Source organism: Falco naumanni, chromosome Z (genome assembly GCF_017639655.2).
Source record: "Falco naumanni isolate bFalNau1 chromosome Z, bFalNau1.pat, whole genome shotgun sequence".
Classification (NCBI taxonomy): Eukaryota; Metazoa; Chordata; class Aves; order Falconiformes; family Falconidae; genus Falco; species Falco naumanni.
The window spans coordinates 4,791,751-4,816,844 of record NC_054080.1 but is presented as its reverse complement, the minus strand read 5'-3'; the positions used below and the strand labels follow the sequence as shown (position 1 = coordinate 4,816,844).

Sequence of the window (25,094 nt, the reverse complement as noted above, 5' to 3'; positions counted from 1 at the left end):
GCAGGGCCTGGGAGCAGAAACAAGACCCCGATTCTTCATCACAGTCGTAAGGAAAACAGCTTTGAAAGGGTCAGCCGGCATCTGCGTCAGCTGTTTGCTGCTGATGTCCCAGACTTTGCGTCCTACTCTCAGCAGCAGCAAAACTCTGTCAACTGAGAGGGGCCTGTTGTGCTCAGCAGAGCTAATCACCATTAATAAAGCTGTATTTGCCTTCAAGGGTGAGCTTTCTGATGAGAGCAGGGGTAGGTGACCGGTGACAGAAGGGGTGGCTGGCGGGAACTGACTCCTGGAAAGGATGGTGATGAGCACCAGTCACACCGAGACAGCTCTCACCTACAGAGACCTGCGACCACAAATGCTCACCTCTTTCTGTGGGCAGGATTGGGCCGGGCGGTGGGGGAAGTAGGGGGGGACGGGGGCTGTCGAGTAGCAATTTTTCATCGTGAGCCACCCCTTGGTGGTATTGTGTCCCCAAATCTAGTTCTGTCCTGCCAGCAAGGGGAGAAGAATCTGAAGGGTAGGGGCTCATAAATGATAGTCACAATAAAGCCCGGAATAAATTGTTCTTTTCTGGGTTTTGTTAATTACCTTTACAGAGTTGCCCAGCTCAGAGGGTCAGATTTCTTCCAGGGTCCCACCAGTTTTAAACATCACTATTTGGTACTGGGAGATCCTCTCAATTCCTCAAACCCACTATTTTTTTTCCTTTCTTTTTAATGTTTTCTTTTTTCTTTCTTCCTTTCTTTTTTTTCTCTTTTTTTTCTTTTCTTTCACAAAGTTTTCAACAAAACTGCACTGCCACGGCACCCCCGTGGTGGGTATCCCCGCAGAGACCAGCAGAACTCCCACGGGCACGGGGCAGGATAGGGGGGACTGGAGGGCCCGACAGAGGATATAATCTGACAAAAAAAAAAAAAAAAAAAAAAAAAGGGGGGGGGGGAGAGGAACAACGAACTATTTTTTTCCCACGCTTGGTCCGACCCCTCTCCTTGGCCTCGTTCCACCGCCTTTCCCTAAAATTCCTGCCCCGCTTCCGCGCACCTTGCACACACACACCCCCCTCCCCCTTGATGAATTTCCACCCTTTTCCCCGATTTTTCGCTTTGGCCTTTGGCCGCTCCCACGGAACCCTCCGCAGCCCCCTCCCGCGGGGGATGCGCGCACCCCGTCCGCACCGTCGCATTTCCCAGTGGTTTTCCCGAAGTTTCGGGCAACTGTTAAAAAGCAGAAATTCTCCTTTATGTTTAGGCTTATTCTGATTTTTTTAATTATTATTACTAGTTTTCCCCGCGGACCACCGACAGGAGCGAGGGTGAGGGTGCGTGCGCTCTCCCCCGCCTTAGCTGCGTCGCTTCCGCGTGGCTTTTTTTATTACTAATTTTTTTTTCCACCTTTTCTGCTCTTTCCCCGTTTCTCCCCTCACGGCTCCCGGTGCAGCGGTAGCCCCGAGGAAGCCGGGAGGACACGGACGGAATACGAGACACGACCCTAGCGCCCCGCTGTCCCCGGCTCCGCGCAGCTCCGCGGGGACGCAGCGAGTCGGTCCCGCGCGGCGCCGCCAGGGGGCAGCAGCGCCCCGCGCGCCGCCGCATCCCCCCCGCCCCCCACCCCGCCTCTCCACCGCCCCCCGTCGGGGCCGCCACCGCCGTTAACGGCCGCCCCGGGCCCGGTGCCACCCCATGTACCGACCGGCGAGGAGCGGCGGCTCCCACCGACCGGGCACCGAGTCCTGGGCCCGACCTGGGGCGGGGGGCGTCCCACCGGCAGCCTGACCCCTCCGTCCCTCCGTGCTGGGGACACGGGTCCGCTCCGCTCCGCAGGTTGGTTTCTTTGTCCTTTCTTTTAATAATAGTGCTAATGGTGACCGTTAATAATGATAATTGATAAAAGTAATAACAGTAAGTGCCGCGTAATAGACTATTATTGCTGTTATTATTACCCATTTACTACACGTATCCCTGCAGGGGGGGACAGGCGCATTACAGGGGTCGGGCACCGGCCCCCTCAGGGCGATGGAAACCGGGCAGACACTTAGGTCGGGATGAAAAACTGGCATTAACCCGTCCCGGGGGGGAGGGGGGAAGAAAAGTACCTCTTGTTCTCGGTGGTGGTTGTTTTCCGAAGCGCTGTCCTCGGTGAAGTTGGCTGGCGGTGGCGGGGCGAGCGAGGAGGGGGGTCGGGGGTCTGCCGTGGCCGTGGTGGGGCTGCGAGGAGGGGTCCTCCATCACCCCGCACCGATGTCTGCTGCGGATGGCGCGACCACAGCCAGACCAGATCCAGGAGGCCGCCCCGGGAGGGGTGTACCTGCGCCCCCCTACCCCGTCCCTGCCTGAGAGGGAGAGGTGGTTGGGTTTGGGGTGGTTTGTTTGGGGTTTTTTTTTTTTCCGGGAGCAAGAGGAAAGAGGCAACATGCTGCTGGTGTCCGGCGAGAAGCTGTCGGTGCGGGATGGGGGGGCTTCCTCACCTGGCAGGAACTTCAGGTGGGAACGCTTCCTCCACGCGGTTTTGCGGTTTGTGACCCAACGGCTCCGTTCTTAGGAGCATCTGTGCTTAACAACGTAGAGCCGCAGAGCTACGCTGTACCGCGCGTTAACGGGGAGTCTGCAGGTCTCCGGGGAGACGAAATCCCTCCGGTGGGGTGTAACGCCAAAGTGGGGGCTGCGGGCACGCTGCTAATTCCCATCTCCAGGCGGGTCCCCCGCCGCAGGTCCGTGATCATTACACCTGGGGGCTTAACCCCTCCTTAAGGTAATTCCACACACACACACACCCTCCAGTGTTCAGCGAGTCTAGGTGCTCACTTGGGGGGCTGGGAGGGGAGAGGGGAGGACCTTCCAAAAAAGGAAAAAATCGGAAAACAAAACAAAACAAACAAAAAAAAAAGGGGGGGGGGGAAACAAGTGGGAAAATAGTGGACTGTTTTGGAAAATTCTGCTATCGTTTCTACACCGTTTGTGTAAAATGATCCCCTTTAAGCGTGTCTGGAAACCATCCCCACCCCCAAAAAAAAGGGCAATTGAGGCAATTCATGTAACTTCGTTTTCCTCCGGTGAGAATAACCATCCCAGTTGCAATAGGACAGTGGAGCTCCGGGAAGAACCGTTCGATGCTCCCCATGCGCCCGGCTGGGATGAGCCGCTGGGTACCATTTTAGCAGGGAAGCCCCCATCTCGTTTTTGAAGCCAGCGAGGCTCGCAGCTGCCCTTTTCCAGCCGTGCAAAACACACGGCCGTCCCACCGTGAGCATCCCGGGGGGCTCAGTGCACACCCCGGACCACGGCTTTTGGCTGTGCCTCAAGGGGGTGCGCGGGGCAGACCCCAGCCGCATCCGTGTGTGAAAAACAGCAATTCCAGGACCCATCCTGCTGTGGGGGAACCCGGCAGCATCTTCTGTTTGACCGCAGCGGGAGCGGGGTCTCGCCCAGTTTTGCAGAGTTCCAAGTCAGACGTGCACAGTCGAGGCATGCTCAGACCTTCTCGGTTTAGTATTTAAGCAGGTTTCTATAATAACACCCCGCACAGACTTTAAAAAAAAAAAAAAAAAAAAAAAAAAAAAAAAAAGATACTTCTAATAGAACACTGCAAACTTCCTATCCTGTCTCTGAGCCAGTACCCCAGGGAAAGTGTGCCCTCCCCTAATGGAAGTTCTGCTGGAGCACCAGCGACGGGGCTGGGGTCTGCCCGAAGTTATGCAAAAAAACTAAGGCAAAAAACCCCACATTTTTATATTTATGATGCACTCGAAGCGATTTCGTCTGGTGAGGAGGAGGACGAAGTGCGTCCTGTTTTCAGGCGAATTCTCGTAGGGGAGTGCCACGGACCGACAGAGCACCCCAGTTCTGGCCGCCGCAGCCCGGACAGACGGTTCTCGGAGTGGCCTGCTTTTTGCTCAGAAATGCAGGTGTGTTACTCGGGAGAAGAGTTTGGGGGAGAGAAAAATTATTAGCGGAAAGGTGGAAATAGAATTAAGCTTCGCCGGAATAATTAAGCAAGATTATAAGTGTTTTAGCCCGACTTGGGCGGTGTCAGCCTCTCGGCAAACCTTTTTCCTTCTGGTAATTTTGTTCCGTACAACTGCACTACAGGAACAGTCTAATGAATTTGTGAATAAACAATTTCAACGTCAGCAGATACCCCAGCTCCCCTTAAATTCCTTTGAAAAAAACGAATACTTTGCCTTTACCTGCCATATATATATATATGTATTAGTGTAAGAAAAGATGAGTTAGAGAGCTACATTTAAAAAAAAAAACAGCCACACACCCATGCAACTTGAACAACTGGGCCGAATTCTGCCCCTTTAAAGTCAATTGCACCGATTTCAACGGCTTCAGAACCAATTTGGTGACGATTCCATGCGTAATAATCCACCTTTTTTCCCGCTTGAATTCTTAGAGCTCGACAGCGACTGATGCTTAACATCGCTGGAGCTGACCTGCTCAGAAAGAGCTTAGTTGATTCTTGAAGTGGAAAACAATTTTCGTGCATTCTTGTTTTTAAATAAATAAATAAATAAATAAAGGGGCGGGGCGAGGGGGGGGTGGGGGGAGGGGGGGAAGAAAAAGCATGTAGCCGTTGTCAGTATATCTAGTAACTGCTCTGAAGAAGAATAAACCTCTGTGAGTGCGTGCGGAAAGATGCAGACCCCAGAGAGTGGATGGTCCGTAGGAGAAAGTGAATGCATGTAATCAATAGCAGCGCTTATAGAGAGGGTAAGGGGAGGCGGGGGGGGGAAGGAAGAAAAAATTTGCAAATCTAGGAGCTTACTTGTTCAGTTTTACTGGCTTCAGGTAGTGGCAGATTACAGCAGGAATATGCAGGTGGTTGTTCTAATGTTAAGCCTTCTGATTTGAAAGGAAGTCGGCTCTAATACGTTTTATTTTCTGTTCTGAAAGTAAGTAAATTAAAAGGAAAAAGTTTCCGCGCTCATTAGGATGAACAACATTATTCGATGGATTTTATGTTGGTAATTTAAATAATATTAATTCTCAGTTTAACCTGACTTAGCTGTTTGTATTTATTATAGTAATCTTTCCATGTAACACTAAAATCGATAAAAAAAATTACAGATTTCTGAAAGTAATATAGGATGCTTAAGATATTTTGTTGCTTATGCTAAAGCGTCAAAGGTTTATTTTTATTTTAGCGCGATCTGGTTTTGAATATGGTGTAGTTCTTAGTTAATTATTTTATTTCGATGTCATTGATAGATTCTGTTATTACATCGTTAGGTTTTTGGGATATAGTGTGTATAGATATGTGTGTGTGTGTGTAGAGATATACATGTGTAGATATATATGTGCGTGTGTTTGTGTAGAGATATATATATGGAGAGATATATATATATGTGTGTGTGTGCGTGTGTGTATATATATATATGTATATATGTGGGGTATAAACGTCCCGAAACCCGCGTCCTGCTGGGCCCCACGGGCCGCGACCGGCGGGGGGTCCTGGCAGGGAGACGTGTCCCCGTCCCCCGCGGCTGTCTGGACTGGGACGGTGGGTTAGTCGTACTGAGTGGGTGGGAAATGCCGGAGCCAAGGGGAGGGGGGAGCCACGTCGCAGCCCGGTGTGGGGCAGCACCCGTGGCCGCCCCCCTCCCCCCACCCCCCTCCTTCCGTCGCCCTTTCCCTTCTCCCCAGCCAGCTGGTCCGGGCGAACGGGGCTGGGCTGGGGGAGCCGCTCCGGGGCTGCGGATGAGCGGGGGGCTGCGGAGCGCCGAGCGGAGGGAGCCCGGTGAGTACCGGAGGCGGGGTGGGGTCCGGGGGGGTGGGGGGGTGGGCTCGGTATGGCCCGGCCGCGCCGACTTACCCCGCGGCGAGAAAAGCGTGTCCGGGGCTGGGGGCGAGGTGGGGGACATCCCCGGCACCTCTCGGCCTCCTGAAAGCACGGAGAGGGGGGAAGCTGAGGTACGGGAGGAGCGGGATGGAGGCGGGCGCGGGGGGCAGCAACTCCGGGCGGCTGCGGAGCGGGCTGGGGGGTGTTCCTGCCGAGCGGGGGGATTCCTCTGCTGCCCCCTTTTCTCTTTAACACATACACGCCCCCCAATTCCTTACCGTCAGCCACAAATTTTATTCACACCAACCGAAGCAATTGGATTACGAGGGGGCTCGCCTGTGGGCTGGTGAAACACACACGGGGTCGGTGGGGTTCCCGCACCGCGCTGCCCGCACCCTGAGCATCGCACCGCACGGGCGGGGAGGGAGGGGGGGTGGGGGGTGGAGAAGGGATAGGGATGGGGGAGAGGCCTAGCGAGTGTCCGCCCGGGGAGAAATCGAAATAAATGGGGTGAGGGGGTCTGTCCTGGAAACGGGATGGGGCACAGCACAGCCCGTGCCAGGAGAAAGAAGGGTTTTCCAGCCCAGGCGCAGCTCTTTCTTCTCCCGCAGAGTATTCTTTTTTTTTTTTTTTTTTTTTGGGGGGGGGGGGGGGGCGGGGGGGGGGGGCGTCTGGGGGCATGAGTAGGCGGAGGCGGGATGACCCTCCCTTCCACCCTTCCGTACCGGTGACCGCCGGCCCAGGCGGCGCTACTCGCCAGCCCGCCCCGGGACCCGCAGCACGCGGCGGGACGGCGGCCTTCGGTCGTTCAGACGCAGCTCCGTTTCTTGATTCCTCCATCACTACTGAAAAGCTTGGGGGGAAAAACGGGGGGAGAGGCTCAGGGCAAGGGGCTCTTCCACCTTCCTGGTGGAGGGGGTGCCTGACAAGCGCTGCTTCTGGTACCCGGCTACGCTGGGAGAGCGCTGAAACTTTTTGTCAACAGGCATGCGCGTCGAAACGGCAAAGCTTGAATGAGTGTGCTAAGGAGGGGGCTGCAGTCCCGGATCTGGGGGTGCCCCAAGAACGTGGGAACCGGCGCCAGCAGCCACCTCCTCCTGTCCGACCGTCGGACCGCACGGCGCGGCGGGGAGGTGCGGTGTCGCCAGCCCGGACCGGTGCGACGGCATGGGTCAGGGAGGGACACACGGCGGCGTGTTCAGGGCGAAGTGGGTGAGATCCATGGTTGTCTTTTTAATGCCAAAATAGCCCCCGGCGGTTCCGGGAGTGGATAGGACACAAGGACAGCACCGTGCCCCGAAGGACTGCCGGAGCCGAGGAACCTCCGCACCCCCCCCGAAGTCCTGTCGTTGCTTTTAATCCTTTTTTCCCCGCTGCCCCGGGACGCAGCAGCGCTCAGATAACCCCCCAGGTCCTTCGGCAGAGATACCTTAGCTAAGAAGGACACCTCGGGCTTGTTCTGCCATGGGGGGTGCGTGGGTGGGTGTAATTTTCACAGGGGTGTTAGACCGGGGAGGTGCAGCCCAGCTGTGCCGGCTATCCGCGATGCGCATCCCACACACGGCAGCTGAAACACCGAGGGGCAGCCGCGCCACGAGTGCTTTTGCAATCTCGAATCTCAGCCACGCCAGTCTTTTACATAAATATTTGATATTCGTGCGCCCACAGCCTTTCCTCACTTGTTAAAAGCCCAGCACATTTTTTTGGGGGGGTTGGTTGGGGGGGGTTGAGGGGGGGGGGGGGGGGTCCGAACAAGAAGAAATAAAACTGCTACAGGTGCAGCAGAAACAAACGTTCTCCAAAAGAGCCGGGTTATTCTTTTCTCTGCCCTCACCCTGTTGAGATATGAGGCAACCAAAATTCCTAGAAGGAGATGGAGGAAAACAATTATAGAAGCATACCGGACATGGCGGAAGCTCCGCTAATGAACTACTAAAATAAGAAAACAAAAAAAAAAAAAAAAAAAAAAAGGAAGGAAGGAAGGAAAAGAAAAAAAGTGGCCGTTAATCCAATCAAACATAACCTCCAACTTCTCTGGAATGCGTCTTCCTCCTGACAGCCTACTGCGATTACAGCTCCTCACCGCCGTTCCTGCTCGTAAAAATTGCCTCTCTGTAACATCAAACCTTTCGTTTTCATTATTTTTTATTAAAAAGAGGAAACGAGAATGGGGGAAAGGTAAAGCCTCCTAACATCAGCTAGCAAGCGATTCCGAGGAAAAGGTCTTTCCACGCAGCACTGGTACGAATTAAATAAAGAATGGGGCCACTCTGCAGGGACGAATATTGAAATATTACCATTCCTTGGGATATTGCAACCCCTCTCCTCCCCGCCCCCCGTCAGCCCGTGAGCCCAGCTTTTTCTCTTCAAACAGGCACCCACAAAACGAAACCGTATTTTGATCCCGGGATTTAACATTGGAGGGGCAGGGGGCGGGGGGCGGGGGGGGGTAGGGGGCGAATATTCCCCCTCCCAGCTCAGAAGGTGTCCTTCCACGGCGGGGACCAGGGGGGCGGAGGTGCTGCCCGTCAAAGGGGGGATGCTCTGCCCGCGAGCAGTCGCTCATCTTTATTCCAAGCAAGTCTATATACATATATATATATATGTATATGTATTTAAATTATTGTAGCTTTTTTGGTTGGAGCACAGCCCAGATGTGGCGGCGCGGGTTAGCGTTTGGGGAGCGGCTCCGCTGCCGTCGGGAGGAGTCGTGCGACAGCGGGAACCGCACCCGGCTGGGGGGGTCCTGCCTGATCCTCTTGCCCGCTCCTGCCTGCTCCTTCCTGCTCCTCCTGCCTGCTCCTGCCTGCTTCTCCTGCCCGCTCCTGCCCGCTCCTACCTGCTCCTCCTGCCCGCTCCTGCCTGCTCCCACCTGCTCCTCCTGCCTGTTCCTGCCTGCTCCTCCAGCCCGCTCCTGCCCGCTCCCACCTGCTCCTGCCTGCTCCTGCCTGCTCCTGCCCGTTCCTGCCTGCTCCCCCCTGATCCTGCCCGCTCCTGCCTGTTCCTCCTGCCCGCTCCCACCTGCTCCTCCTGCCCGCCCCTGCCAGCTCCTGCCCGCCCCTGCTTGCTCCTGCCCGCGGCAGAGCGCCGGCAGGTGTCGCTGTCCCCCCGCCGCCGGGGCCGGGCCGGGCCGGGGGTACCTCGGGGAGCGAAGGGGAGAGGAGGGGGTGGCGGGGTCCGGCGCCCTCCGGAGCAGGCCGGGCTGGCGGATCCGGGGCACCGGGGTGGGAAAAGAGCAGCAGAAGAGCGAGCTGTGCCCCCCGCATCCCGACTGCCTTTCCCCCTCCCTCCTCTCTTCCCCATCATAGGTAGGGGGTCCGGCCCGCCGAGGGGGATGCAAAGGGCGGGGGGGGGGGAGAATAAAACCCATGCCTCCAGCTCAAAATTACAAGGGGGGGTGGGGTGGGGAGGAGGAAAGGAGAATTAAAAAGCAAGTTTACTCGTGAGGCCGAATTTTTGGAATACAGCAAAATAACCGCGGATTTCAAACCTGGCCTTTCCTGGCGGGTTGTGTGGTGCTTACGTGTAAACAGACGGCGAAAACAGCAGAAAAAACATTGCGAAAACAGGACTCGTTGCCCTTCCAGCAGCCCTGGGAGCAAAAAACGCGCCGTGCGTGGAAACCCGGTGGCTCCGGCCGCTCGTGCCCCAGCTGGCGTCCTGCCCCCTCCCTAAAACGCCCCTAACGAGGAGTTTTCTGTACGTCCGTCTCCGGAAATTTCACCATTTAGTGATTATCTGAAGTCTGGATGAAAGTGCTGCAGCTCTCACCCTCTCTTCTGCCGCTCCCCTTGGCTTCTACCTCTCCATCTCTAGTCGGGGGACATATTCCAAGCCAGAGGGAAGGGCCACGACTTCGGGGGCTTCTTCATTATTTCCCAAGGAGCTGTACTGTGAGGGTGTATCTGTACTGGAAGCTTTTATGTAAGCAATTCAAATTATCATTATTTTTGTGTACGCGTGTGTGGTCAAAGAACTCGTAAGTTCAGCTTTTTTCCTTACTGGGAAAAAAAAAAAATTCTCATGTCAAGTTTCAGTTGCGTCAATAATGTTGTATGTTTGCCATTCTAATTTTTTTCGTTTCAGTATTTCAGTCTCATAATAAAGAAATAGTCGGAAAAATAAAATAAATTTAAAAAAAAAAAAAAAGAGAGAGACGTTCCTCTACAGCTGCATCTCCATTCTTCTAAAATAACATGTAAATAATGCCAGAATATGTTTATTCGCTTGTGGAGCGATAAGCAGTTCCGATTATTTATGTTTTGATAAAACAAGGCTGAAGAGATGAGGAAGAAAATCTAAGTGCAAAATGCTGTATACACGGTTTAGAGGAACCTAGGTATTAAAGCCAGGGAGGTGGGGGAGACCACAGGGATGGGGGAAAAAAAATAAATAAATAGGAGAAAGTGGATCTATTTCATGCGTGCATTTATTTTCAGCCCGGCGCCCTGTCTCACCTCCGTGGCCGTAGCGGCCACCCCAAATATGCGCTTTATTCGTGCTTTTACATATTCTCTCGTTTATTTATCTATCCTTGCCCGAAACCCGTGAAATCTCCAACTTCGGCGGCGTTTGGAGCGCCCCGGGCGAGCCGCGCGGGTGCGCGGCGGAACATGCGCGCCCCTGTTTTGGGCTGTAAGAGGCTGATATTAGGTAACGCGCGTGCGGGGGCGTGGGGGTGGGTATTTATTGTTCCTATTCCACCCGTCGAGTCGACGCTCAAGTGGCAAGTGACAGGGGGTGGGGGTGGGCAGCTGTCCCCGCGCTGCCCGTGGTACAGGCAGTGGCGCAGGCAGGGCGGGGGAGGGGAGCGCTGCAAACACCACCCCCCCTCCACGGGGCTCATTCAGCCGCCGCCGCCGTGATTCGCGGGGCCGCCGTATGGTAACGCGGGACGTTGCGGGGGTGGAGGGGATGCTGAGTTGGGGACCCCCGGCCTTGGGGGTGGGGGCGTGCTCCGGTGGGCGGAGGGCGGCTACCCCCGTCCCGTCGGGGCCGCGGTGAGGCGCGGGGTAAGCACCAGCGGGGGGCGGGGGGGCAGGGTCGTGGCGGGGAAGGGGGGATGCGCTGCGAGGACGGACAGACGGGCGTACGGCCCCGCGACCACCTCCGCCCGCCTCTCTGCATATGCAAATGAGGGTCCGCGGGGGAGCGAGAGCTGCACGTGCGCTAATTAAAAGCGAGGGAGGGAGAGTGGGTTTTGCGTCCGCGGGCCGGGAGTCCCCGGCACCCGCTATTGGCAAAAAAGACGTATAGAAATGGTACTTTCCTAACGTATTGTTGCTATATGTGGTAAGGTAAGAGCTAACCCAACAGATTATGGTGTCGGTTTCCGTTTTGAGGCTTTGTTTTGGAGTTTTGGTGTTGGTTTGTTATTTAAAAAAAAAAAAAAAAAAATTTACGTGTACCCATCACTTTTTATTGGGTGACATACCAGTGTAGAGCTTGTAGAACTGGAGCGAGAGGTAGCGCTGGAAATACCGTAAGAAATGCCAAAGAATTAAACTATACATGCGGCGAAACAGGCACTGAGTAATGCAGACCGGGCATGACACTCTGCTCTTTATTTATTAAAAAAAAATACATGCATGACAGTCTTTGGGGAGGGCTAACTTTTTAGGAAGCCCTATACGTTCATGCAGGTAAGTAATTCATAGTGTAACTAATTACATATGCATGCACTTGGACTGTTTTTTTTTTTTGTTTTTTTTTTTTTTTTTAGGGAAAAGGGGGGGAAGAAAGAAGGAAAAATGTGTGTACGAGCAGGGGTGTTGTTTTTGATGGAATAACGTTACTCGTTTAAAAACATAACATGCCTGGTCTATGAAAAGAAAGTGATCGTCTGTTTTTAATCAGATTTAAACTACGCTTCTTTCTGCTCTTCTTCCTCATAAGGATTTTTCTGTTAGGGTAAACCTAAATGTGTTGACAGTGTTTGTAGTGTAATTCGAGGCCTGTGGATATTCGGATAAAGCAAATGTAATGCTACCGGCAATATTTTAAAATAACCTCTAAAAATGCTTTTCCTGTAAAGAATTAGGTAGCAGGTTCAAGGCTACACAGGTTAAAATGAGATGTAATACATGTAACAACGCAGCACTCAAGACAGAATATACAAAATGTCTTCCTCAGAGAAAGCTCTCCGTACCTGAGTCTGCACACTTGTAAGAGAAGATTTTGAAATAAAAGGTTCCTGAAGTTAAGGCAGATATAAGTGCACTTACAGGCCATTATACAGCAATGGGTTATTATAAATACACTGACACAGTCCCCATTACACGCATTATCTATGTTGCGTTATACCTGAAAACGGTGTGGCTTTGGGCTGTTGTTGGTTTTGGGGTTTTTTTGTTGTTTTGGATTTTTTTCCTAATACGTAGTTAATTAGGTGATCAAACTTGCAGTTTCGAGCTATCGGTATGATAGCGGAGCAGGGCAGTGAGAGCCTCCCCTCCGTTTAAGACCCAATAAGCATCTTGTGCACCTCGATTTGTAATATTAGCACCGTGCGTATTTTGTAACCTCGCGCAAGCAGAAGCATGGAGGAAAGTGGACATAAAGACACATACACAGCACAGTCTTGCCAAAAAACGAGAGAATAGGAAAAAAAAAAAAGGAGGGGGGAGGGTATTTAAAAATAAATAAATGAAAGAAAAAGACGGAGAGATCAAAGGAAAAGCGACAGCCTGTAACTTTCAGTAAATTAAAAAAATGCAAATATACCTTTACATATGCATCAGTATTAAAAGTAATACCCGCTGGAGCCAACAGGAGCAGGCGGAGGAGGAGGAGGAGAGAAGAATGGCGCAGCGGCGGAGCCCGCACCGTGCACCGGAGCCGCCCGCTCCCAGCCGCGCTCTTCTCCGCGCCGCAGCCCGGCCCTGCCCTGGTCGATCGTTTCGGGGGTGTTTGTTGTTGTTGATGATGGTGGTGGTGATGATGATGATGTTTGGAAGGAGAGGGGAGGCCCGGTTTTTTTGTTCCGTTAATTAGAATCCTCCGCAATAGGGGCGATCGCTCCGGGAATCCGCCGTCTCCTCTCCGAGCAACGGGATTTGCATATATATAATTTTTTTAAAATGCCCTAATTTCCTTGATGTATGTAAATGTAGCCGGACGTACAGTATGCCTCGAGCTGACGTCAATGGACGTGACCTCGCCGTTAAACCTTGAACGTGAAGCCGGGAAGGGGGACGCGGGGTGGGGGCGCCGCTGCCAAGACGCTCCGCGCTGCTCCGCGCCGCTCCGCGCCCAGCCGTGCCGGGGAGGACGCGCTGGCGGGGGGCGGCCAGCCCGCAGGAACCGTCTGCGGGCGCGCAGGCTGCTTGCCCGAGCCTAGCCGCGCCGCTCCGCGCCCCTGCCCGCTGAAATGAGCACTGGCACCAGCTGCAGCAGCAGCAGCAACAGCAGCCCCCCCGCCCCCCGCGCGGCCCCAAAACAAAGCCCACCTCCCCGGAGCACCTCAGAGCCCGTCCTGCTTTTTTTTTTTTTTTTTTTTTTTTTTTTTTTTTAGTGGGACACCTTATTTGCTGCCTCTCTTCGTCAGGCAACGAGCGGGAAATAGAAAACTCCGGCCGATTAAAAAGAAAAAATAAATAAAATCCCCCCCCCTCCCTCCCCAAACATTGCATGACACAGGCATGTTGCGCTAGCGCAGGCGAAACATCCCTTCGGGTGGCCGGCGGTTCTCCGCCGGTTCCGCGGTTGTAGGGCTCACCGGTGCCACCGACCGGGGCGAAGGATCAGGGGCTGCAGCCGCTGGGTCCCGCCGATCTGTCTGGCCTCACGGCTTGGCAGCGACCACCCACCCCCGGCATCGGGAGGAGAAGCGGTATAAAAGGGATCCGGCGTCTGGCGGAGGAAAGCGCGTGGGTGCGGGGGTAGCAGAGGGTGGTGCGGGGGCGGTTTGTGCTCCTCTTCCTCAGTTCCCGTTCCCCCCCACCCCCCCCCACCCCGCTTTGGCAGCGCCGCGCTGCGTGGCGATGTTCGGAGAACTTTGATCTCCGCGGGAATTCCAGCCGACCAGGCGGCAGGGTGGAAGGCAAGCGGCGGCTTGGAGGCGAGGGGTGTTCTCTGCTAGGACCCCCGTTTCTCTCCTCCCGACGCTGTTGGCATGTTTGCGGGCCTGCTGCGAGATGCTCCGGAGCATCCCTCTGGTCCTCGGCACGGCCGCCCCCAGCGCGAGCCAGCGGCCAGCCGGCGGGCTCGTACTCCGTTCCATTCCATTCCATCATCTCGACTGGACTTGGATGTCCACGCCGGGGAGTGGAAACGCGAGTGTGTTTCTAGCCGGGGGAGGGACGTGGGCTTTTATAAATCCTCTCAGCAGTTTGTTGTTTGGTTTTGGTTTTTTGGCGTTTCGTTTTTTGGTTGTTTCTTTTTTTTCTTTTTTTTTTTTTCCCTTGTACCCGGGGCCCCGGCTCAAATTCCCCCGGGCTGGCGGTTTGGTCCCCACAGAGCTCCCTTTGTCCGCCGGGTCCCGGCGGGGCTGTGCCGGCGGGGGGTGCTCGGGTGCCGACGGGTGCGTGGGGCTGTCCCCGCGGAAATCCTCGCCTGGGGACTGCGGAGCGACCCCCCGCAGCCGCGCTCCGGGCGGGACATCCAGCCGGCACCGTACACATACATACGCGCACACAGTCATACAGATGTGCGCGGGCATAGCAGGTACATATATATTAATTTTTCAGTCTCGCCCCTCCCCCCGCCGCCTCTCCCCCTCGCAGCCCCCTCCCCTCACACATACCCACACTCCTTGACACCTGCCCACGCGGGGCCGGGGCGTCGTGTACAGCCGCCCCAGAGGGGGGGGGGCAGCGCGGCACCGGCGGAGGCGGGGGGGGGAGACAGCCGCCCTGCCGCCCCCTCGCCGTGCACCACCTCCCTCCATCCGTCCTCCATCCCTCCCTCCCCTCTCCCTCCCCACACACCTCCCGCTCCGGCGCACACCCAAACTTCACCCAGCCCGCCCCCCCGAGCCCTAAAACCCAGCCGGGGCGCAGGCGGGCGTTGTCACGCCGTTTTCAAACCCGTAGCGATGGACGAGAGGGGACTGACGGGACCGGCCGCTCTTCAGGACACCCTCCTTCCAGCGACGAGAGGTCACGCTACAAGTTTCCATGACCGCAGGGATGAGACGAGAATCTTTCGTGTTAGCACCATGATTTTTTTTTTTTTCCTAATTCCACCTCCCCACCCCCCACCCTCCCTTTTTTTTATCGTGCTGTTGGTCGGCTGGTTGGTTTGGACAGAAGTTGCACAAAACGGCAGTGCCTCCCAAAAACAAGACTCGGAAGAAACTGTTCTTCAGAAGTTAGCTGGAGAAAAACACCTTAGAAAACTCGACCTTTTGCTGCATTTTTTTTTCCAGTTTCCAAAGAAATCCGCGCTTTCCTTCTGCTCTAGGAAAAGGTAGCCATTGCTCTTCTTTAGACTAGACATTTCTAATTTGTTCCGTCTGTCAGAATGGGACTATGAGAGGTTTTGGTGCAAATTCATTATCTCTGGCAACGCATAACGTATAGTAGGAACTGAAAAAGACCGTGGCAATGGATGAACAATAGGGCTTCAGTTCATCAGCAACAAAAGCGTTGGGGAAATTGGTTGAATTTCAGAGCACGTCCTCCTCAGCAGAGAGGGCTGGACTAGACCTTGGCCACCCCCCCACCCCCCCAAAAAAAAACAACCAAACTTGCAGAGCCTCACATACAACACTTCACTTTCTGCTCTGGGGCGTAGGAAGCAATACAGAAAAAGGAAAGAAAAGAGGGAGGGAAAAAAAGAAAAGCTCAACCCAACCCAACTTTCTGCGTTTCTCTGGCGTTTTCCTGGATTCAAGATTTCTAACTCTTCTAAAGCCGTTCGCGCAAGAATGACACCGTGGAGCTAAGCGGCACTTTTAAATAGGGATGGCGAGGGGGAAAACGTGCATTTCTGGAGACACGAAAGAGCTTTCTCTGCTCCGAGGGGGCTTGGCTGGGGATCTTTGTTTGCCACCGGAGACACAGCTCACCCCCGAGATCTGGGGTCAAATCCTTCTCTGATAAAGAGGAGAAATGTAAGTACCGCGGGCTGTGTGGGGCGGGTGTGTGGGGAGGGGATAGACCGATCCTGAATTCCCTGCAGAACTGGGGATGCTGAGCCCCAGGCCGGCCGGAGCTGCCAGGTACGTGTGAGCCCGGGCCGGGGCCGCCTCTCGCCGGGCAGCCCAGGCCGGGCGCCCCGGCAGGACTCCGGCCACTTCCACTCGCCCCCGGCGGAGGAAATTTGATTAACAAGGCAGGGTTTATGACTCGACACGGCGGCTTAGGCCGGTTAGCCCATTTTGTGCGCCTGATGGTAAACCTGTTGGTCGCGGGGCGCAGTTAGGTGCGGGAACTGTTAATTATCCGGCAGATTGCCAGCGAGAGCAGAGCTGTGGCTTTTCAGGGGGCTTTTTGGCAATGCCCGGGTGCCTTCGGTAGGTGTGCAGGCAGAGGAGCAAACACTTGTAACGGCTGGAGTATAGTATCTTACTCCTGCGGCCTCAAGCTTAAATAAAAAAGGAAAGAGAGAAAAAGGGAAAAAGGGTGGGGGGTGGGGGAGATAAAAGAGAAGGAAAGTAAAAAAAGAAAAAAAGGAGATAAGATAAACGCATATCCTGTAGCTGGCCGGAGTGCGAGGGATTGTTCGCTGCAGTTATTCCACCCGCTACCTCCACAAGCAGCGGGTTCCTTGGAGCAAGCAGCCATCCCTTCCTGGCTCACCCAAAACGCACCCCGGTCAAAACACGCACCCCTCTGAGTGGGGTGGGGGTGGGGAGGGGTCTGATGAACGCGTGATGCTCCTGCCACTCTTGCCCTGCCGGCGGCGGCTTCGGGGGCCCGGTGGGCCCGGCTCGGCGCGGCTCAGCCCGGCTCAGGAGCGCACCTTTGAGAGGGCCGGGCCCGGGGAGGGCCCATGAAGCCGCGGCACGGCCGCAGACCCCGACCCCGGGGGTCAGTGGAGAGGGGGACTCGTCCAGGGGTGCCCAGCTGCATCCCTCCATCCCTCTCGCCGTAGAAGTAGCATCCCTCCGCAGCTCCCGCCACCCCCGGTCCCTGGAATGGGTGGAACTGCTTCAGCGTAAAACAGAACTCAGTTGCTCTCTGGGTAGTTAGTAGTAGTAGTAGTAATAATAATACGCTTTTTTTTTTAGCTAAGGCTGATGTAATGGAGATGATGCAATGCAAGAGAGTAGCTCACGTTGTATTAATTCACCCCCGCGTCCCTCGATGAGCTTTCTGGGCTGTAAACACAGAGCATGCCTTCCCGGTGATCCCGGTTTCAGGACACCGGCGGTCTGGAGGAGCTGGGAAATGTAGCAGGGAAACGCCGGCTTAATGTGTTTTGCATGTTTTGAACTGAAGGCTAGGTGGAGCCTCCATCCTTTATTAACTGGCAGCTTACAGTATGCAAATCCTATATCTGCCTCTGTAGTTTTCATCAATTCTATCCAGCAGCCCCGAATAATACTCTTAACCTCTTATTTTTAAGCATAGTTCTCCAGAAATAGTGATGCAGTTTGGTGTTTGGATTTGTTGTTTGTTGTTTTTTTTAATTGTATTACTTATATTATTTCCTGTAAATATTGATTACCACATTTAACCCTGCAGATACCGGAGTACATTACACAGATCTGTTTTGTGTCACATTCGATCATCTGCAGGAAATGTGGCTAGTTATTTCCCCGTTTAATCTAAAGGCAAGCGTTTTAGTGATTTATTCAATCATCTCAAAAGTTAATATACTCAGTGTCTTCTGAACACACATGGGTTTACCTGTTCACAAATATTTCATGAAGAAGAACCAGACACTGAAAGTATTTAAATTATGATCCTCTGTCTTTTTTTTTTCTGGCTATTTTTCAGATTTAGACAACGGAGAGAGACCACAGGGAGTGACAATCACAAGAAACGGTAATTTTTACTTTTTTCTTTAATAAAAGTCAGCCAATATGATATACATTATCTACAGAGATGAATACGTGTTCTTTAACAGCATGCACTGTTTTCATGTGTAATTACTGATGGTTTGCGGGTTTGGTTTTTTTCCCACCGAGACTTTGAATTCTCAATAGTCTGCCTTTTCTTATTTTGTAATCTGGATTTATATTAGATATCCCTTTGCATACCATCCGTTCAATGGAACAGAAGTATAATCTGCAGTTGTCTGTCAAATGAAATTGTGGTCACAAAAGGAATGATGAGGCACCTTTACCAGAAGGTGAGCCAGTCAAGTGACTTACCTGGCTGGGAGGAGAGGGGTGCTTTGCAGGGAAAGCTGTCCTGGGCTGTACTGGCGTGCCGTGGTTTACATCTACATGAATTCCGTCATAATTTAGTGTGAAAAGGGGATTTACGTTACGCTACACTCTTCTTATGTACCTCACAGCAGCTTAAGGGGGGCTTCTGTGCGTCTTCCACGCAGAAGGTGGGGATGCTGGCATTAGGGCAGTGCTCTGATTGCGAGTTAGGGAATCATCATCATTCCTCTTTAAAGTCAGTAGAGACTGTTTATTCTTAAGAAATCTACGCAGGATGTTTCTTCTTTACGTCACAGCCATCTGGAGACCTATAAAAAGATTAGAAAACAAGCATGGCAATCACATACTAATCTACAGGCCATTAGCGAGAATTTATTAGGGAGGCAGGAGGAAAAAGTCAGTGTTTGGATTTCGTATCTTCCAATATGCAGACCATTTCTACAGTGGTTTTGGAATAAGTAAGTTTTATTCAATGATGTAAACTGGGAGAAAGCAGACAGTGTTAACAGCTGCTTTTGACAGTTCAGAGGATGTTTTTGGCAGTGGTTTCAGAACTACATGTTGCTTAAACTGTCCACAGGCTGGAAAACACTGCAGTCTTGGAAATGTGTTTTACAACATTTCCATTTTTGTGGTATTAAGAGTAAGCAAATACTTTTGAGTGAGTCTTACCAGACACCCGTCGATTTCGAGGCCCTGCTAGATGCCTGAGAGTTAGAAAAATGTAGTTGGTAATATGGCTAATGAACGGCTGGGTCATAATCGTCATGTTGGCTCTTTTGGCATGTTGGCTCTGATGATTCATCAACAGAATGTGGCAGGTGTGTTGCAGCTACTTCCCAAGTCTGTGTGTAAGTGAGGTGGTCATGAGAACAGGGCCTGGTGTTTTAAAGGTATATCCTGCATCTCTGAAACATACCAATATGCGATATAGGTCTTGCATTCCACTGTAAATCTGGTGACAGGGTGACATGTTTTATATAGACACATTAAAGCGTATGTATGTGTCTGTGTTAATGTGCATTGTATCTACACATATAAACATAGACGTACAACACATAGGCAGCAGGAGCACTTGATTTTTCCTGCCTCTGACTGCAAGAATTTAATACATAAGCTCAGGAGCTTGTGGTGTTCAACACATGCCTGTTCACCAGCACTGCTGCCCCTAGCTATTGCCAGAAAAAAAAAAAATCTTTCTGCCTATCTGCCAATTCAGAAAAGCTCATTAGAATTTTACATAATATCAAAATGATCATGTGCCTCTGGATGTATCAGATGTCTGGTTCGGTCATCCCTGTTGTGCCTGAGCAGCCTGAGAGGTAATGAAGAAGCTCAGTAACTATTAATGCAGCACTGTAAGAATTCTGATAATTTTGTGCCAGGCTCTGTGTTTCCCACAAAGAGCACTGGCACACTGCAGTGTCCCTCTGTACCAGGATACCTAATACCTGTTTAAAGAAGGAATGCTCAGTTTCAAAGGCTGAGAATCTGAAAGCACAAGCGAGCGGCCTTGTTAGTGACATGGCTGCTGAATTCGAGGTTTGGCAGATTAGCAATGTATATGTGTTACTTCTCGGTGGCACTATAAATTTGGGGCCTTGTCTGACAAATGACATGGCTTCCCCATTTTTGTGCTCTTGTAATACTAATGTATGATAGAAACAGTCTGGTTGGTATAGTTGTCATTTTACGGAATAACCACGTACACTACATACATATTTTCATACACACACATGTACCTAGGCAGGCACGTGCACATACGGTTCCCCTGTGTACACACAAGCACATATATGCATTACCATGTAAGAAGGCTCTGCAGCCAACACAGAGCAACAACAACTCCAGTCTAACTCCATGCATTTAAAAATTTCGCCCTAAAAAATCGCGACCTAGGCAAACGGGTTGCTTTGCAAACAAATGTGTGTGAGTGCAGTGTGGCATGTTGACTATGGCTGTACGGGAGCATACGTTGCGTTTTATTTTGCACCTTGGAGGAACAGCAACAGCATGGATTTTAAGTCGTGATTCCTTTAGGAGTGCAGAGCAGCCCACGTTCTGCCTGTGCTGAATTTTTCGGCGTGCGCCCTATATTGGCTGCGGCACGCATGGGCTGCTGGAGTGCATTTATTAATTTCAACAGTAAATATGGTAGATCTCAGTGAGAAGATTCATTGTTACCACGTATACTCGAGAGACCTTTAATGTTTGCACTTTAGACTTAGAAAAATTCTATACGAATTATACTGTTAAATAATTCAAAGTATAATGTTCTTTTTCGGGGGGTGGGGGAGGGGGAAACCGAGAGACTTAAATCCTAAAACTGCAACATAACGCATTCTCACAGTTTAGAAAGACTTGTCTCCATCGGGTTTCTCGAGTGACGCCGGCATGCATTTCTTCACTCTAAGTACGAGGTTAATAAAAATAAACGATAAATCAGCGTTTTTATTAAGGCGTTTCGCCGGATATGTGCAGCCTCGGATACATATTGCTGCAATGTTCACCTGTGCTGCATTCTAAGGCAGAGTCAGGGACACACGCACACGGGCTGGGAGGGTGGAGGGGTGGGAGGGGGGAGAGAGGGTATAGATGCTATAAAATACACCGAGCCCTGCTGCTCGCAGCGTTCCCAGCAGACGCGCAGAGGAAAACGCCTTGTACGACCGTCCCGCTGTAAATACCCGCAAACCGCTCACAGGCGCCAAACGGTGCCGAGATGCGGAGCCATTAAGCACCCCCCGCACCCCCCCCGCACCCGCACCCGCACCCGCACCGCAGCGGAGCAAACGGTCCCTGTAATCACGCACGGCGCGGCGGCGCAGCGCCGGTGCCGGCCGCGGGGAAGGCGAGGCCCGGAGCCAGGCACGGCCGCGCCGCACATCGCTCCGCGGGGCTCGCCGGAGGAGAGGCGCCGGCGAGGGCGCTCCCCGGGCCTGGGGGCGCTTTCCCCCGCCTGTAGCGGGGGCGGCCCCGGCTGCGGCGGCAGGTAACGGCGGGGCAGGGGCGGGCGCAGCCAGGGCTCGGTCCCGCCGCCCGCGTGCGCCGGTAGCCCCCTGCACTTGAGGTTTCTCATGACATCATCATTACCTTGGTCTCCCGCGGTCCAGGACCTCTGACCTTGCCGGGCTGGTCCCACATTTTGGCACTGAAAGCCCTCCAGTGATGGCCCTTTTCTCCTTTTTTCAGACCGGGGGCAGCAGCACGCCGGCAAGACCGCACCTCCTTCTCCCCGGCCCTGGGACCCCGGGGAAGCGCGGACCTTCCCCTCTCACACACACACGCACGCAAGATATTTGCAATCAAGCTGCCACCATTTGGTAAAAAGCTCTGTGCCGTGCATAATCTAAAGGGATCAGCAGCCGCGTCCTCGAATCATCTTGTCACTTTCTACTGAAATGGGATTTTTTTTTTTTTTTCTCTTCCCTTCTTCCTCCTTACGCCGCGCTGGAAATTGCCGATGGCTTTACATCTTTATAGAGGCTAAAGAGTCTTTCCTGAGAACGAAGCGATTTACAATGCAAAATAGAGGCCTGTGAAGGGATGGATGCTTCTCACTCTTAACGCAGCTTGACGCACCTTAATAGCTGGTTTTATTTTCTGGTATTAACAGACGGATTGTTGGCTACCGCTGCCGGAAATTACTGGCTGAAAGAAAAAAGTTCGGAATAAACTTTGAAGGCAACAGATCTCTTTTTGGATGTTATTAGCTGGCAGATACACACAGACACACAAACCAGGTCACAATTGCAAAAAAGGATGAATATTTTAAAGCACCGCTAGTACTCTTGGAGGAAACAACACGCCTGTTTGTCAGAAAGAATCTGAATTCTAGCGAGGAGAGAGAGAGAGAGAGAGAGGGGGAGAGAGAGAGAGAGAGAAAAAAAAAAAAAAAAAAAGCTTTGAGGGAAGCGAGTTGTTATCTTTGGTTATCTAGCTGTATGAGTGTTTTGGTCTTCATAAAGCTAGATAACCGAAAGTAAAAACTCCTTCAAGATCATCGTACAGCGTGCGAAAATGAAAGACTACTGCGAGAGACAGTAAAAAACGAGAAAGGTCAGGAATGCTTATTGAATCTAACATTTTTACAGCTGAAGGTGGGAGTGGAGGAAATTAAATGGCATACTTATTCCAAAATATGAACTTGCCAGATGGGCATAGAACGGATAGCCAAGACGCTGCACAGAGGAAATGGTACTGATAGTAAACAATGCATGTGCAACTATTGCTGTTGAATAAATAAATAAAAAGAAACCCAGAGCAGCTAACATTTAACTTGGCTAAGAGGATATTTTTTTTTTTCTTAGAGAGCTATTTGGAAATGCTACTTCATTTCGCAAAACCATTCATTACAATGAAATGATCTTAAAAATAAAGGTGGTAGTTGGTGATGATGAAGATGACGGTGGTGGTGATGATGCAGCGTGGACTGAACTGAGAAAAAACCCAAAAACAACCAGAAAAAAAACCCAAACAAAAACAAAACTCAACCCAACCAGCAAAAACCAACCAACACAAAACCTGTCTGTGTGCATCTGAGACGAGGCGTCGGGGTTTATTTCATATCATATGAAAGCAAGCTTTCAGGAAAAGTTTACGCTGAAGTGTAGGCAAGCTTAATAATTTATATCTACTGAGAACCCGGCGGAGCTGCACAAAGATGAAAAAAAAAAGTAATGGCCGATTTTTATTCTTCTATTCAAAACGGCAGCACAGATGCTTCTCTGTTCCGAGAGGGTTTCCTTGAGGAAGCTACTGAAGCAGAAAGACATGATGGAGACGAGATCGCCTCCCCCCTTGTCAAAGTGTTAAAAAATGTTCTGTGCCTTGCTCTGCGCCTAGCATTGGAAATGAAAGTGACATTTACTCCAAAACCCACGTGTGCGCCTCCTCGCTTTTTGTTTAAGGATGATCAGATCTATCCAGGAAACAGCTCTGGCATCCCAAACCGAAATAATTAGGACGTATATAGACCTGACAAAAAACGGAGGGGGGGGGTGTAGGTGGGGGGGGTGGGGGGAGGCGGGGTGGGGAAGCGGAGGGTCTGTCTTGCCTAATTGATTCCGTTAAACGGCGTGCAGGAGATGTGAACGGCTGGGCGCTCCCATTCCCACGCTCGGGGCAAGTGGCAACGCCGTGCCCCGGCAGCCCGTGACAGACAGCCCGGCTGGAGGGGGCCGGGGCCGGGGGGGGGGGCGGGGGAAGCCCACCGCGGGGCCAGCACCGCGCTCCCCTCCCTCGGCGCCGCCCCGCCCCCCCCAACCCCACTCCCCATCCGAGGGATGCCAGGCGAGCGGCAACAACACCCCCCCCCCCCCCGCGCCCCCCGCCCCGGGCGCAAGTTCCGCCCTCGCCCGCGGACGTGGGATGGAGGGGGGGGCGGGGGGGTGCGGAGGCTGGGCCCGGCGCGGGAGGGGCTGGCCTGGCGGAGGTGCCCGGGTTTGCGGTAAACGCGAGCTGTGGTGCTGCGCGGCTGCGTAACCGCAGCGGTGCGGGCGGCGGCGGCGGCGGCGGAGCCGAGGAGCATTAATTGCGGAGGGAACATGTTCCTATGGACTTGACCTGCGCCTCCTCCCCGGGCACGCCGGCGTGCGGTGCCCTGTTAGACACCGCAAGTCCCCAAGCAGATTAAAATAAGATCAAGAGATAAGGGAAGGGGGCTCGGCATCGAGCGAGGGGGCTAACATTTCTGCGCGCTGCTTTTTATTTGTCTTTTTTAAAATTTAATTTAATTTAATTTTTTTTTACCTCGCAGTCGTACTGTTTGCCTAAAACATTGTTTTGGGGCTTATGGTGGGAATGTTTGCCTTCACGCCACGCACCGGGAGAGGAAGGGGGCAGAGAGCCAGCCAGCGGGTCCTGGCAGCAGCAGGCGTGTGTTGTCAATTTAAAACCAAGAATTTGGCCTCAAAAGTTACCCCATCCTCCCCCGTAGCTGTAAAAAGAATCGCACGGCAGTTTTGGCCGGGGGGTGTGGGAGTGTGTGTGTCTCGCTCGGTGGCTGCCGGCCGGGACCCCGGCCAGGCTTGTTTTTCAGGTAAATCCCCGTTTTGGCAGCGCTACGCGTGCCAAAGTTTTACTGCTGCAGCCAGTGGACCTTGTTTTGTTTATTTATACCCGAAACCGTGTTTGTGCCCCCAACCTCCCACCGCAGAGTGCCCGCACTCCTCTCATTTACTGCCTGTCCAGGGGTGCTATTTACCTAGAGCCATTGTCTACTACAATTAACATTTACATGACAAAGTACGTGGTTTTCTTTCTCAAAGAGCTTCAATTAAGGCAATAAGCTGTTTTCCGGGGAAACCCACTGTTTGCTGAGGCATTCAGTGGGGTCAATTTACTTCAGCTTGTTGCTCGCGTCTTGGTCTTTGATGTAAATTTCTGAAGGAAAACACCCGAGGAAAATACCGGTGTTATAACTGCGTGTTGGCCATTGTCACATTCAACTGTTTTGCACTGTTTTACTAATGTTACGTGACTGTCAATCAATAAAAGACGTTTGGCTGTTATTAGTATTATTATTGTTACTCTTTCGCTGCTTTAGGAGCAAAGCACCCCATTTCTCCCCCCTTTTGTCCTGGGCACCTAACTTTTGGCTTGGGAAAAAGAGAGCATGTGGAAATGTGGTAGCATGCCCTCCAAGTTTATCCTTTAAGAGGCTCAAGCAGCAAGCATCGTTTCCTGGGATTATCTATCCGTTAGGTGCCGTTTCTTTAAAAGTTACGTGGTGAAAAAAAAAAAAAAGAAATCAAACCATATACAGCTTTATGTAACAGGAAAGAAAAAAAAAGTGTAAATATTAGTGGAGCAGTTCTTTGAAAGTTAGTTTTACCACTGGGAGAGGCCAGATCGAGTGTATTTAGCATACCAGTGCATTGTAAAACAGTTGGAGTGAAGTTGCAGGTTGCGTGAGTATGCATGTTAACTAGCAGGGACCCGGGCTTATTCTTTGTGAAAAGGGAGCAGCAGATTGCTGTGCAAGGCCAATGTTAAAAAGGCAGCTGAATTTAACACCATCTGGAAGAAAAGATCC

General features: G+C 52.4%; 1 protein-coding gene across 15 annotated transcripts in view; it reads left to right on the top strand.

Moving 5' to 3' along the window:
* Positions 1-1,659: 1,659 nt before the first annotated feature.
* LOC121081403 overlaps positions 1,660-25,094 on the top strand; it is a 134,302-nt gene continuing 110,867 nt past the window's right edge. For 4 of the 15 annotated variants that reach the window (XR_005825670.1, XR_005825673.1, XR_005825669.1 and 1 more), the window contains exons 1-2: positions 13,309-15,835; positions 17,667-17,714. Coding sequence is in view for 1 of the 15 variants with exons in the window: in XM_040580425.1 (XP_040436359.1) it covers positions 9,531-9,705; positions 17,667-17,714 (223 nt within the window). In the remaining 14 variants the exon portion in view is untranslated. The other 11 variants (XR_005825680.1, XR_005825675.1, XR_005825682.1 and 8 more) reach the window with 10 other exon arrangements.